Source organism: Hippocampus comes, unplaced genomic scaffold (assembly GCF_001891065.2).
Source record: "Hippocampus comes isolate QL1 unplaced genomic scaffold, H_comes_QL1_v1.1 scaffold256, whole genome shotgun sequence".
Classification (NCBI taxonomy): Eukaryota; Metazoa; Chordata; class Actinopteri; order Syngnathiformes; family Syngnathidae; genus Hippocampus; species Hippocampus comes.
Window position 1 is genome coordinate 691,154 of NW_017806249.1, and position 11,893 is coordinate 703,046.

The window sequence follows — 11,893 nt, forward strand, 5'->3', positions numbered from 1 at the left end:
TATTTAATAAAGCAGCGACACAGTTCACTGAACCAACAGCAAGTTAGAACATTGACTCGTTGACGTTGAACTCTCTTGCCGCTGCTCGATTTCCGTGTTCAACTGCGTAACCCGATCGCCTTATGTTTGAACTCTGCGTTGTCAGCATGTCTCGAGCAAGGAGCCATTTTGGGGTCGACGTATTACCGTAATAACCATACACAAGGTGCATCGGCTTTTAAGGCGCGCTGTGAGCTTTTAAGAAAATGGAAGGCTTTTAGGTGCGCCTCTGAGTTTGGAAAATACGGTAATCAGTGTCCGCACCCACACGAAAGTTACCACGCGCCCGCATTATTTCAATCCGCACTAATCATCAGCAGAGATGCTTGATGGTGCCCGAGTCCAATGTGAGGTCTGGAACCTGGCTCCATTTTTACAGGGCAGCAGGATGGACTCTTCGGTAAACACGCCATGAAGTCCGCCATCCCACTGAGCGTGTTCGTGGCGAGAGAGCAACCGTTCATTCTTGTCGTCTTTCTGCAAGGCATACAACACTCGGGGGCGGCCCCCTCCCCACCCCCCTTTCCACCTCCGCGTGTCTTACTTCTGCTAAGCCAAGGACCTAATGAGGCAGAAGTGCAGGGTTTTGCACGCGTCTTCTTGTCCCATTATGCGTGCATTCATTCGCTCTTGCGTCACGTCAGCCGAGCAGCAAAACAAGCTCCGCGTCTTCTTGTCCCATTATGCGTGCATTCATTCGCTCTTGCGTCACGTCAGCCGAGCAGCAAAACAAGCTCCTCTCTGAAACGCCGCAGACATCAATGGAAAAATAAAAGTGCTTCACGTGCTCAAAAAGTGAAATGTTAGCCCTTATTTTGTTCTCGCGGCGAGTAGATTCATTGAGCGGGGGAATTTATTCGGAATCACTGAAAGATAGAACATCATGTCCGTTTACCCTAACGTTTGTATCATCACAGTTATGCTGCATTAAGTCTTGACGCCGCGTACTTTTCCGTCACCAGCACAATAGATTCAAATCCAGCTCATTTGCAAACTAATCAAATAAAACCAGCGCAGGAAATAAATCACACGACTGTGGAATCCCGCTCTGTGGATCTGAACCGCCGCCGAGTCGCCGTTAGCTATTCGCAAACATGTCCTCGGGCTAGTGACTGTAAAAGTCAACTCTTGGCATTCTTACAAGTGTTGTCCGTCATGCCCGAAAGTGCGACAAGATGGCGCCCGAGCCCTGGCGAAAGAGGAAAGTGGTCGTTGGTATCAGGAAGTATGTTGACGTTATAGAGCTATAGAGAGAATAAACAAACCAATAAAAAAATAAATGAATGAATAAATAAGTAAAATATCTACATGTGGTAACGTGTACACTTTTTCCTGTATTGTGCATTTACTAAAGTGCTATCATTTGTCAGATTTGGCAAGCAGATTGAAGTTTGGAATCCAAAATATGCATGTTCACATTTCAGGCTCTCTATTTTTTTCCTTGTTGCGGTTCTTGACATTTGCATTCAGCTGGATAATATTTTGCAGAAGCTGTTTCGTGTTACTGGTTATTAGCTCAGGATTAAAACAGCTAGCTTGATTTTATCCAAACATCCTTTTATGGCTTTTTATTTTGGTTGTGGTGTGTGTTTTTCCATCATGATTTGTCCTGGTGAAGGAAACAAAACCGATTACGACCCACTATTTTGGCTCGAAGAGACTCCATCATCATAGAATGGCTATTTTTTGATACTTTCCGACTCATATTGATGTGCAGCCACATATTCATCATCAATTGTCTGCCCTTGGGTTTTCCTAGACGCAAAAAGGCTCCAGGAAGTTTGCTACCGTTTCCATCACGTCTTGTACTGCTTCGGCCTAATCGGTCCAACCGTTGACTGTTATATTATTCCGTAGAAGCAGACAACGTCAGTTTCGACGAATGAATCACGACTAAATCAGCATTCCGTTTTCCAACACCGTTTATCCTTAAGAGGATTCGCGGGAGGGTGCCGCAGTCTATGCCAGCTGACTTCGGGCAGATTGCAGACTGCACCCTGAACTGGTCGCCAGCCAATCGCAGGGCACATAGAGAGACAAATAACATCTGTGCCATCACTGGGTGGGAACCGATCCTACGCTGCCCGCAGACAAGACCGGTGTCCCACTACGCCAGGGGTGTCAAACTCATTTTTGTTGCGGGCCACATTGGAGTCACCATTTCCCTTGGAGGGCCATTATGACTGTCAAAACCATACCAAGATGTCAAGAATAATGGTTTATTCAACGATTGTTGAAGTGACTGTGATGAGGACTGGTCACAAGAAAAATTATTACATATGAGAATTTGAAATTTTGCAAGATTTTTAGCAAGCATCAATCACGGAAGTTGACGTGATTGATTTGCTTTCGCGGGCCATGTAAAATGATGTGGCGGGCCAGATCTGGCCCCCGGGCCTTGACTTTGAGACCAGTGCACTACGCCATCGGCGACAAGACAAAACCAGGCGGGGGCAAATTGTGAGTCACGTCTAACTTCAGACAGATTAGTTTCACTTCTCTCACTCTGATCTGATTCCTGTTCATTAACTCCACCGATCTCAACTCGTAATGTCTACCATGCTCAAGTCTGATGACATCTTGTCGTTTAATGACTTAAAAATATAACGACTATGCTACCCACCCGAGAACTGAAATACAATTCATTTCTGCTTCAGTGCCCCCCCCTCCCCACCCCACGGCCCCCCCACTGCTAGTTTCTTGCTCAGAATGCAATAAGGAAATATTATGACATCCGTGACAGCCGCATAGCAACACAACCACTTTGTTGTTTCCCCTTCTTGCCTTCAAGGACAGTCATTCGCTTGTGCCACATCTCACATGTCGGCTCTCCAAAGCGCCGCGCGCTGTCGCCGACCTTTTGAGTGCGCACAGTAAAACATGTGAGCTCGGTGCGCACGGAGCTCCAATTTCACGACAAAACATTTGGCCCTCTCCGTTTCCGACGGACGCTGGGCCCGTTTTGTCCACTGGGATATTTTGGGACGCGGTATTGATCGTATGGTGAGGAGTCCACAGAGGTCACGACGATGAGCAAAACGCATCCTTTAATGCCGAGCTCGCTGATAAAAAAAAAAAAAAAAACAAAAACAACAACAACAACAGGCGGAATTACCTTGAAACTACCTTGAAAGTCTGCTAGCAGCGAGTTATTCTTCATTATTTTAAATCACAAATAAGAGAAACGGGCGACAGTTAAAACCACTTTGCCATGTTAAAGGGAAGTATTTGCTGCAAGAAGTCAAATAACGGATTTATTTGGAAAAACAACTGTCACCTTTGGAGGGAAAAAAAAAAAATAAAAAAGATCATTCTTTGAAATGCTGAACAAACTGTACTGTGAGTGAAAGCGGTTTGCAGGCTACGTGCGCAGTAGCGTCACGCTCACTCAGAGGGTTGTTTACTTCAATGTTCTCGGCCCGGTCACGTTTCACAGGAGCCTCGCCTTGCCTTGCCTTCACCTCCCCCGGGGGGGAAATGTTAGGATTGAACCACACGTTTTACATGGTTTGTAATTGAGGAGAAAACACAAACAAAAGAAAACCTCAACACTGAGCAGAAAGTGCAATCGCATGCCTCTCGTTTTGTGTCATTCAACATACTCTAACCCCAAAAAACAAAAAAAAAAACCCAAAAAACAAAAACCAGGAAGACAAATGCACAAATTGAATGCAGCACACAAGGATGTCCAAATGTAAACTAGCTCAAAAAGAGATTAAAAAAAAAAAAAGGATAATTCTCACAAGCCATTCACCCCGAATATGCAATAAAAGATGATTCGGTACATATCTTGATGCAAGGGGGCGCGATATGATTCAAGCGCGGTTCGATTTGAAAGTAGAACGACTCGGTTCGATTCAGTGGGATTCTCATTGTGATTCGATAGGCTCTGACTTAGCGAAGACGGTATGACGCAATGAGTTTCTTGTCGTCGTTTTACGTCCACGTGAATGAAGTTGTCAGTGCTGCAAATGTGGCGTTTCGTTCCGAGATACTGTTTCGCTCTCGCTCCAATCAAAGACAATTGGATACGCATCTCAAACAAATTGAACGATTTGAGTCCGTTGGATTGGAGAGATTTGCATCTTCTAAATCAGAACCGACTTCCCGATTCAAATCCGTTTTTGTTCAATCTCTATGAGTCAAGGTGCAAAAAATGACCGGATTTTAATTTAGGATTTTTTTTTTTTTGTTTTTTTTAAATAAAAATAGACAAGTCGGCCTGCTGGTTAGCACGTTGACTTCACAGTGCGGAGGTACCGGCTTCACTTCCAGCTCCGGCCTCCCTGTTTGGAGTTTGCATGTTCTCCCCGTGCCTGCGTGGGTTTTCTCCGGGTACTCGGGTTTCCTCCCACATTCCGAAAACATGCATGGCAGGTGAATGGAACACTCGAAATTGTCCCGCGGTGTGAGTGTGAGCGCGGATGGTTGTTCGTCAATGTGTGCCCTGCGACTGGCTAGCAACCAGTTCGGGGTGTCCCCCGCCTACTGCCCGAAGACACCCGGGATAGGCTCCAGCACGCCCGCCACCCTTGCGAGGATAAAGCGGATCGCAAAATAGATGGATGGAAAAATAAATAAGTAAAATAAAGCCTCACCTGTGGCAGTAGTTGCAGACTCCTTGAAGCCCAAGCAAACATATGGCGTGCTGTGTAATCCACCGATACCCTGTTTGCAGCTGCTAACCGGTTTGAAGCCGACCAGCTCATCACATTTGTTGTCCAGCAGGTTCAAGGCAATGTAGTTGAGTCCGTTCGGGTAAGCGGCCGAGCCGTGTCGGCTGACGGGGCTGCCGCACTCCTCGTCGGAGCCCTCGCTGCTCCGCGAGGAGATGTTCTCCACGGAGCTGTGCCTCTTCCCCGTCTCGCCGCGGGCAAACGAAGGGAAGACGGGCGTCACGGTCGCCATGGTGGAGAAGGTCTCCGAGCTGTGGCGTCTTCGTCCTTGCGGGTTGGCGCGGATCACCTTGGCGGAGCAGTCGGGGTCCAGTATGGATGACGAGGCAGCCCCGAGGAGGAAAACGCCGATTTCTTCTGGGACGGCCGGCTCCTCCAGTGAATGCCTTCTCCCTCTGCTGCTCTGACTACGAGAGAAAACCGTTCCAAAACGATACGCGTTAAAGGCGATATTCAAAGATTCCTCTGCAAAGGACGAGAGACAAGTACCGTATTTTCCGCACTAAAAGGCGCACCGGATTATGAGGTGCACCTTCAACGAATGGCCTATTTTGTCATTTTTTTCATATATTGGACACACTGGATTATAAGGCGCAATCTACAATGCATCCACGAGATAAGAGCTACGCTCCTGCTCGACTCGAGAGGCGTTCATGACCGCCTCCGAAAAAACGTAAATTAACGATTACTTCAATGAAACTGCGAAAATTGAAAATAATCATCAAAACAGAAAATCAAGCGAGGAAATCACAAAATAAATTCTAAATGCTCCCCTACAGAATTGGATAAACAGCCGCAAGGCATGAAATTCACGACTTCCTCTCTTGATGATCGGTCGCTTCCCCTAAAATGTTGAACTTCCTTGATCGCGTGGTCATAAATCAATCAACTACAATTCATGGCGGAAAAAAAAAAAAAAAAGAAAAGGAAAAAAAACAATCCAAAACACACATACCCCGTTGTTACTTGAGGAACGAGCTGAGGGGGTGAGCTTGTCATCCCAAACGTCATCTGCGTATAGTCATTTTGGCCCGGTTTGCCTTCTCTTGGCTGTTTGGGCCCATCCAAACGGTACACCCCATCCTCCTCCGAGCTGGGCCGCGAGGAGAGATCCGGGAGCGTCTCCGGGTGTTCTGCGGCAAGAGCGTCAGCCTCCTCATTGGGCCGGTGCAAGGCCATGTCAAGTTTGATGTAAGACGTCAGACAGGGCCTCCTGGACCCCTCGTCACAAGAGCTCAGCGATGACGACTGGCTCCCCGCCGACTCGGTCGAAGGCGGAGAGATTCGGGTGCCGCTGAAATCAATGTTGACGTATTCTCCCGGGAGCTCCGCGGGCAGGGGATACTCGTGCATGCTCGGCAGGGTCCTGAGCGTTTCCAGGGACAGCCTGTTGGGCCTGCCGAGCCTCCCCCTGTGGGTCTGGTTGGCGGGTCGGCCGTGTCTCGCCGGGGAGGCGGTTGGAGGGCTCAGCGGCGAGTCCTGAGCTGCGGCAGGTTGCATCACCGAATAGTAGTCCGTGTCCGCCGCCCTCTGCCTCGAACTTTGTGGGCTCATCAACACATACTGGTTGTTGTCGTCATTCTTGGAGGTTTGGACTTTAGCCGGGAGTGAGAGGTGGCCGGGCAGGTACGCCGGCCTCACGGATGTCGCTTCTCCCGCCATTAAACCCATGTAGTAGTCAGGGGGGGTCTGGAGTGCAGGTGGATTACCGGGTGACATGTTCATGTATTCCCCGTGCCTGTCTGGGCTCTCCACAGACGACTTGGAGCCGCACCACATTCGCATGTAGCCGTTGTCCTCCAGTGAGATGCTGGAGGGGGAGCCGGTTTTGTAGCCCCGGCTGGTCGCCCCATGAGGGTGCACTCTGGGGTTCACAATCTGTTTTGGCGCCGAGACGCACATGGGGCTCATGGGCACGTAGTTGTCGACTTTGCCGGAGTGCGGCGCCACGCCCGGCGTCATGGGCATGTAGCCGTCGTCGCCGAGGTTACTACTCGAGCTTCTGGATGAGCCAATCTCGATGTCGCCATAATCTTCCGGATAGCAGACTTTAGGTGAGGCCGAATGAGAGTTGTGTCCGTCACGGGCCTGGATGAGGGTGTACTCATCCAGGGACGCGGAAGACAGCGGCGCCGCTGCTTTCTGCTGACGTGGCGTGGTGAGGGAGTGCGTTCGCTTCCTGTAAGCTTTATCCATCGCCGCCCCTTCGCCACCCGCCCTGGACTTTGCGGCCAGCATTAGCATGTAGCCGCAAGGGTCACTCGTGTCACGGGAGGAAGGGGTGCTTGACAGGGAGTCGGGGGTGTCGCTGCGGGTCAGGGGGGGGAACTTCGCTTCAACTGGACTGCAGCTGTAATCGTCGCATAGCAAGAAGCCGGCGTCGCCGAGGGACCCGCTGCAACTGTAGGCTTGCCCGGCCTTGTTGGGAGTGGAGAGATCCTGTCCGGGTGACATGCTGATGGGGCTGGGGGCGGCGGGAGGGGAACTTGGCATGGACAGGCTTTGATGCAGGTTGGAGGTCGCTTCAAGCATCCTGCAGGTGCGTCCATCGCTCAGAGTGCTGGACCTGCTGAGTTGAGCGCCAGCATTCGGACTGGCGGCTCTTCCGTTCGCGGGCATTGTCATGGACACGGGGCGCGGCACGCTTCCGTCGCCCTCGCTGGAGGTTCTCACCCTGCAGGATGTAAACTTCCTCACTGGAGATGTGGCGGCCGCGCTGGCTGTTCTGGATCTCCTCACCAGGCCCGTCTGACTTGGGGGCAAGTTACCGAGGTTGCGTCTTGTGGGCACGGAGATGGGGGTGGTGCTGGCTGACTGGCTTTTGCTCCTGGGCCGGAACTCGGAGAGCTCCTTCATGGCCTTCATGGCTTCCAAGATGGTCTCGTGGATGTTCTGGGCCACCACGGAATCCTCAGCCTGCATCCAGAACTCCCCGGCCCCGGTGACTGCCGATCGGCCGACTTCGATGAAGAAGAAGCTGTCCGAGTGGCCGCATCTCCTGATGTTCATGAGCTGTAAACACACCGCGGCCATCTCGGAGTTCAGCTTCACAAAACTGATGGTTCGGCTGGACAAACAAAGCCTATAAACTCCCGTGAGGTTCTTCACCTGACCCAGACCTTTGGATTTTAAATTGACCTGCCAGACCTCTTTGTACGCCGCCGTCGCTGGGGTCACGATTCCATAGTTGGCCTCTTCAAAGCCGACGAGGGAGGAGGTGGAAGCGGGGCTGTCGTACACCCTGCCTTCGGCGAGGAGATCGGTCAGAACCACGTACCAGTTCTCCTGATCCTGCTCGCTGTCCGCGGCCACGGCGAAGTACTCGTCCTTGGTGTAGAGGGCGATCAGGTGTTTGTGTTTGGCGTCCGCCCGCTTGTTGACGCAGAGGCAGGAGTCCAAACTTATCACTCGTTTGGCGGCGCCCTTGTTCCGCCATTTCTTCTCACTCTCGTAGTACTCCAGCCGGGCCGGCGAGCGGTCGGCGGGCTCCCTCAGCACGAAAAAGCGCCTGTGTCCGTGTTTCTGCTTCCTCAAGTAGCCGCACTTCTTTACCCCATTGACGCCATTAGATAACAGGTGTCCCGTCGCCCCCGGAGGACTTGCCATCTCTTGTCACCGAGCACGTCAATGCGCTCAATTCGAAAAAGCCAAATCAAAGATATGACGACGCCACGTTCATTTAATCCATGGCAGGCGAGTCCGCTGTTTTCAAAGTAAAAATAAAAATAAAAGAAAAGGCGCAGGCAAGAGAAGCGTAGGACTGATCTTGTTGTGGAGAAAAACAACATGTGACGCGCCGCTCTAAAACCACAGGAGAACCCTGAGTCATAGGGGGGCGTGCCTGTCCATCTTCCAGCTCCTCGGCAGCCTATTGGCTCTCTCGATAATTCAAACATGGAAAGCCCCGCCCCTTGTACTTACCTCTTATTCCGGAGACAAACAAGATCCGTCGACGGCCATTGAAACATCGACTTCATCAAAACAGTGCAAGGTCTGCCACGTGATAGCTACCTACACTGAAAAAACATTTATAAATGTGCAGAATTCTCTTGAGATATTGATTTGTGTGGATTTGCAACATTAACTCTGGCTTGTTCGTGTGCATTTAGCATGGTGCCACTAACCACTTGTAAACAAACAACTCTGACGTCCCAATTGTTATGTAAGCATAGTCGTGGTGTATTTTTAACCCAGTGATTCTTTCATCTCGTTTCAGTGCAACGCACAACCGGGCAGCAGGCGGTTTATCGGTTTATCAGTGACTGCATTTGCAGGCATTTTAATGCAAACCAAAAGACGAATAAGCGTAGAATAGTTCAAAACGTTTATAAAAACGCCACTTCACAAGAGTAAATAGTTATGTTTTTGCGTTTCATGCGTCATAAACGCTAGTGCTGGACAAAACAACCTTACATCAGAGGGGAGGAGGGTGGATGACTTCAGCAAATGTGTCAAAGGGTTCAGTGTACTGTACTGAAACCGGCAATGTGCAGAAATGATGCCATCTTCTGGCCTTTTAGCTCCACTGCCTAAGCGAGGAACCCTAAAGCAGGGGTGTCAAACTCATTTGACAGCCATATACGGCCTCGGTAGACGTCAAGTGAGCCGTACCATTAAAATTATACCATACTCTGCTATAAATAACCAAAATATCATGTATTTCCTTTGTTGGCAAAAGCTTGCCGCTTCTCGGGACATACAAGTTCAGCCACCTTCATCATGCATCGTTGAACAAAGTCACCGTCGTAATACGGCTTTGATGCTACTGCTATTTTGCTAGCAATTAGGTAGCTGGCTTTTACTGCTGTGTCGGGTCTGTCTCCGTGACCGACTGAGACTGCTGTTGTCTTCTACGCTGATCAAAACAGTGTTCCCCCGGATGATCATGAATTGCAGCTTATTAAAAATATTCATTCCGTTATCTTTTGTGTAATTTTTCACTTTTAAAATATCCTGCGGGCCTGATCGAACCTCCTCCTTGGGGGCTGGTTCCGGCCCGCGGGCCGTATGTTTGACACCACCGCCCGAAAGAGAATACTGTATTAGATATCATCTTAAAACAGAAACAATTAACAATTGTCTTCTTTCCACGAATATTATGTCACCCTTAATGATTAACCTACATTTTTTGGAATTAATGTTCATAATTTCGCATATTTTGGGGGGAATAAACTTGCCCCATGTTGACGAAATGCTTCTCTTTTGAACAATATTTGTTTGAAATAAACTACATTTTATCATAACTGCAAAGCGTAGTGGCATAGTCAAGTATCGGTAGTCGGTACCTGCAAGTATTCAATTGTAATCACTGACATTTGTACTCTGCCCCCACACACCCCTCAAAAAAACTATCGGGTGCATCCCTACACTACAGACTGCGATAAACAGAATTGAAAGATATATTCAACTTATTCAAAGAACAAAATACACGTCTCCTTAGGGGCATTGTTACCATTATGTGTGAAACCTTCAGACGGAGACATCAATTTGTAGAGTGACGCCAGAAAAACAATTGGCAAGTGTATAAGACTTCAAGGAATTCGAACACAGGTGTCTCAACCACATGTATTTGTGAATTTGGCAGAGATATACATCTATTACTCCTGGAAACGGATAGTAAGCAACACAATTCAACAATGATGTTTACCATCTTTAAAGAATCTCGCTATTCGTTTGTGTTCTTTATTTTTCTCCATAAAAATGTGTTTTAAATATCAGAATGGAGGTGTTCGTGCAGGGGTGTCAAACTCAATTTCACACTGTGGGCCGCATACGGCCTCGGTAGATGTCAAGTCGGCCGGACCATTAAAATTATACCATACTCTGCTATAAATAACCAAAATATCATGTCTTTCCATTGTTTTGGTATAGTGAGGCACAAGAACACGGCGGACCCCCGCCCCACCTAAAAAAAAAACTCAATAAATATATTTCATCTTCAACTAAATAATAGCTACAGTAACTATTGTACTGTAGTTTTATTGATGTTAGTTGCTTAATTGTTTCCCCATTCTACAGGGCTGTAGAAGCAGTGGGGAACACAAGATGCAAGCTATCGAAGGGAAATCTTTTAATTTGAGCTGCTTAGTCCAAACTTGTATTCTGGATCACTTAATGAAAAGTCCTCAAATTTCAGGTTGAAAGAATGACATTTTTCATAAATGCGAAAACGAAGGCAAATTGACCTGACACTATTTCAGGATTAAATGTAGACGCTCTTTATTCAGAAAACTCACGTGACATCGTCATTTCAGGATCTTGCTTTTTCTGACGTTTGCGTGGTTGTTGCGAGGTCCACAACACTGTGACTCAAATGACGTATCTTGAAATCCACACGTGTGCAAACACTTTGTAATAATCAGATTCAAAATTGCATTCTTTTTTTGATGGTGCCTACGTGCTTATGATGCAAATATTATACTGTATTACTGTGTGCGCGAAAGCGAGACTCGTCATCTGACACATCTAATATGGTAGACACGCTCTCGCATTCAAGCAGGCTTCTAAGGCGTATTCTATGTAAATAATATCCATGCGCGTTGGTGTGTTTGGCTCCGTTACGTCACCTGACCAACGGCGAGCTGCTTGGCTAAGGCTGCTTTAGTTCGCCGAAGTAAAGCTCAGCTATACCGACTTTGTCATGCTCCCTCGAATTCTGTTTCTTTTGGCGGTGAACGCGCTCTGCGGGAAAGGCACGGCGGAGAGAAAACTGCAATATGTAACCGTGGTGAGTATACAGTATGTGGTCCTCTGTGTTGCAATTATTGTTACGTTCCAAGTAGACTCGTTCGGCGAAGCGGATTCCAAAACTCATTCCAATACTGTATTGATATACTACTGTGTGCCTGAGCCCCAGGCATGAAATACAGTATATCAGTATTGCGATAATTTCAACGCAACGTGCGCATAAAATGCTAATTTGTAACCACTGTCCAGTAGTTAGTCTGGGAAAATCAATAACGTGCACCTAAACGCACAAGAGATTCATTTGTGGCCAACAAGTAAATGTAACGTTTGCACGAAATAACTCTTTTGTGGCTTTTGTCATTCCTACGTCATTCCTTTGAGCGCCTGCGTAAACAAATGGAGCCTACCTTCGTGAGAAACTTCAATGCGCAATGTCCTTAGTAACATGACATTTTTTTTAATGTTTCAGACGTGTCTGGAACAAAAACGAA

At 48.1% G+C, this 11,893-nt stretch overlaps 1 protein-coding gene across 1 annotated transcript in view; it reads right to left on the reverse strand.

The window, feature by feature from the left end:
* LOC109507777 (insulin receptor substrate 2-like) overlaps positions 1-9,290 on the reverse strand; it is a 27,821-nt gene extending 18,531 nt beyond the window's left edge. Inside the window, exons 1-2 of the mRNA XM_019857426.1 lie at positions 5,671-9,290; positions 4,638-5,122 (exon numbers count right to left, since the gene is read on the reverse strand). Of these exons, the coding sequence (XP_019712985.1) occupies positions 4,638-5,122; positions 5,671-8,321 (3,136 nt within the window). The 5' untranslated portion in view covers positions 8,322-9,290. The remainder of the gene's footprint in view (positions 1-4,637; positions 5,123-5,670) is intronic.
* Positions 9,291-11,893: the final 2,603 nt, after the last annotated feature.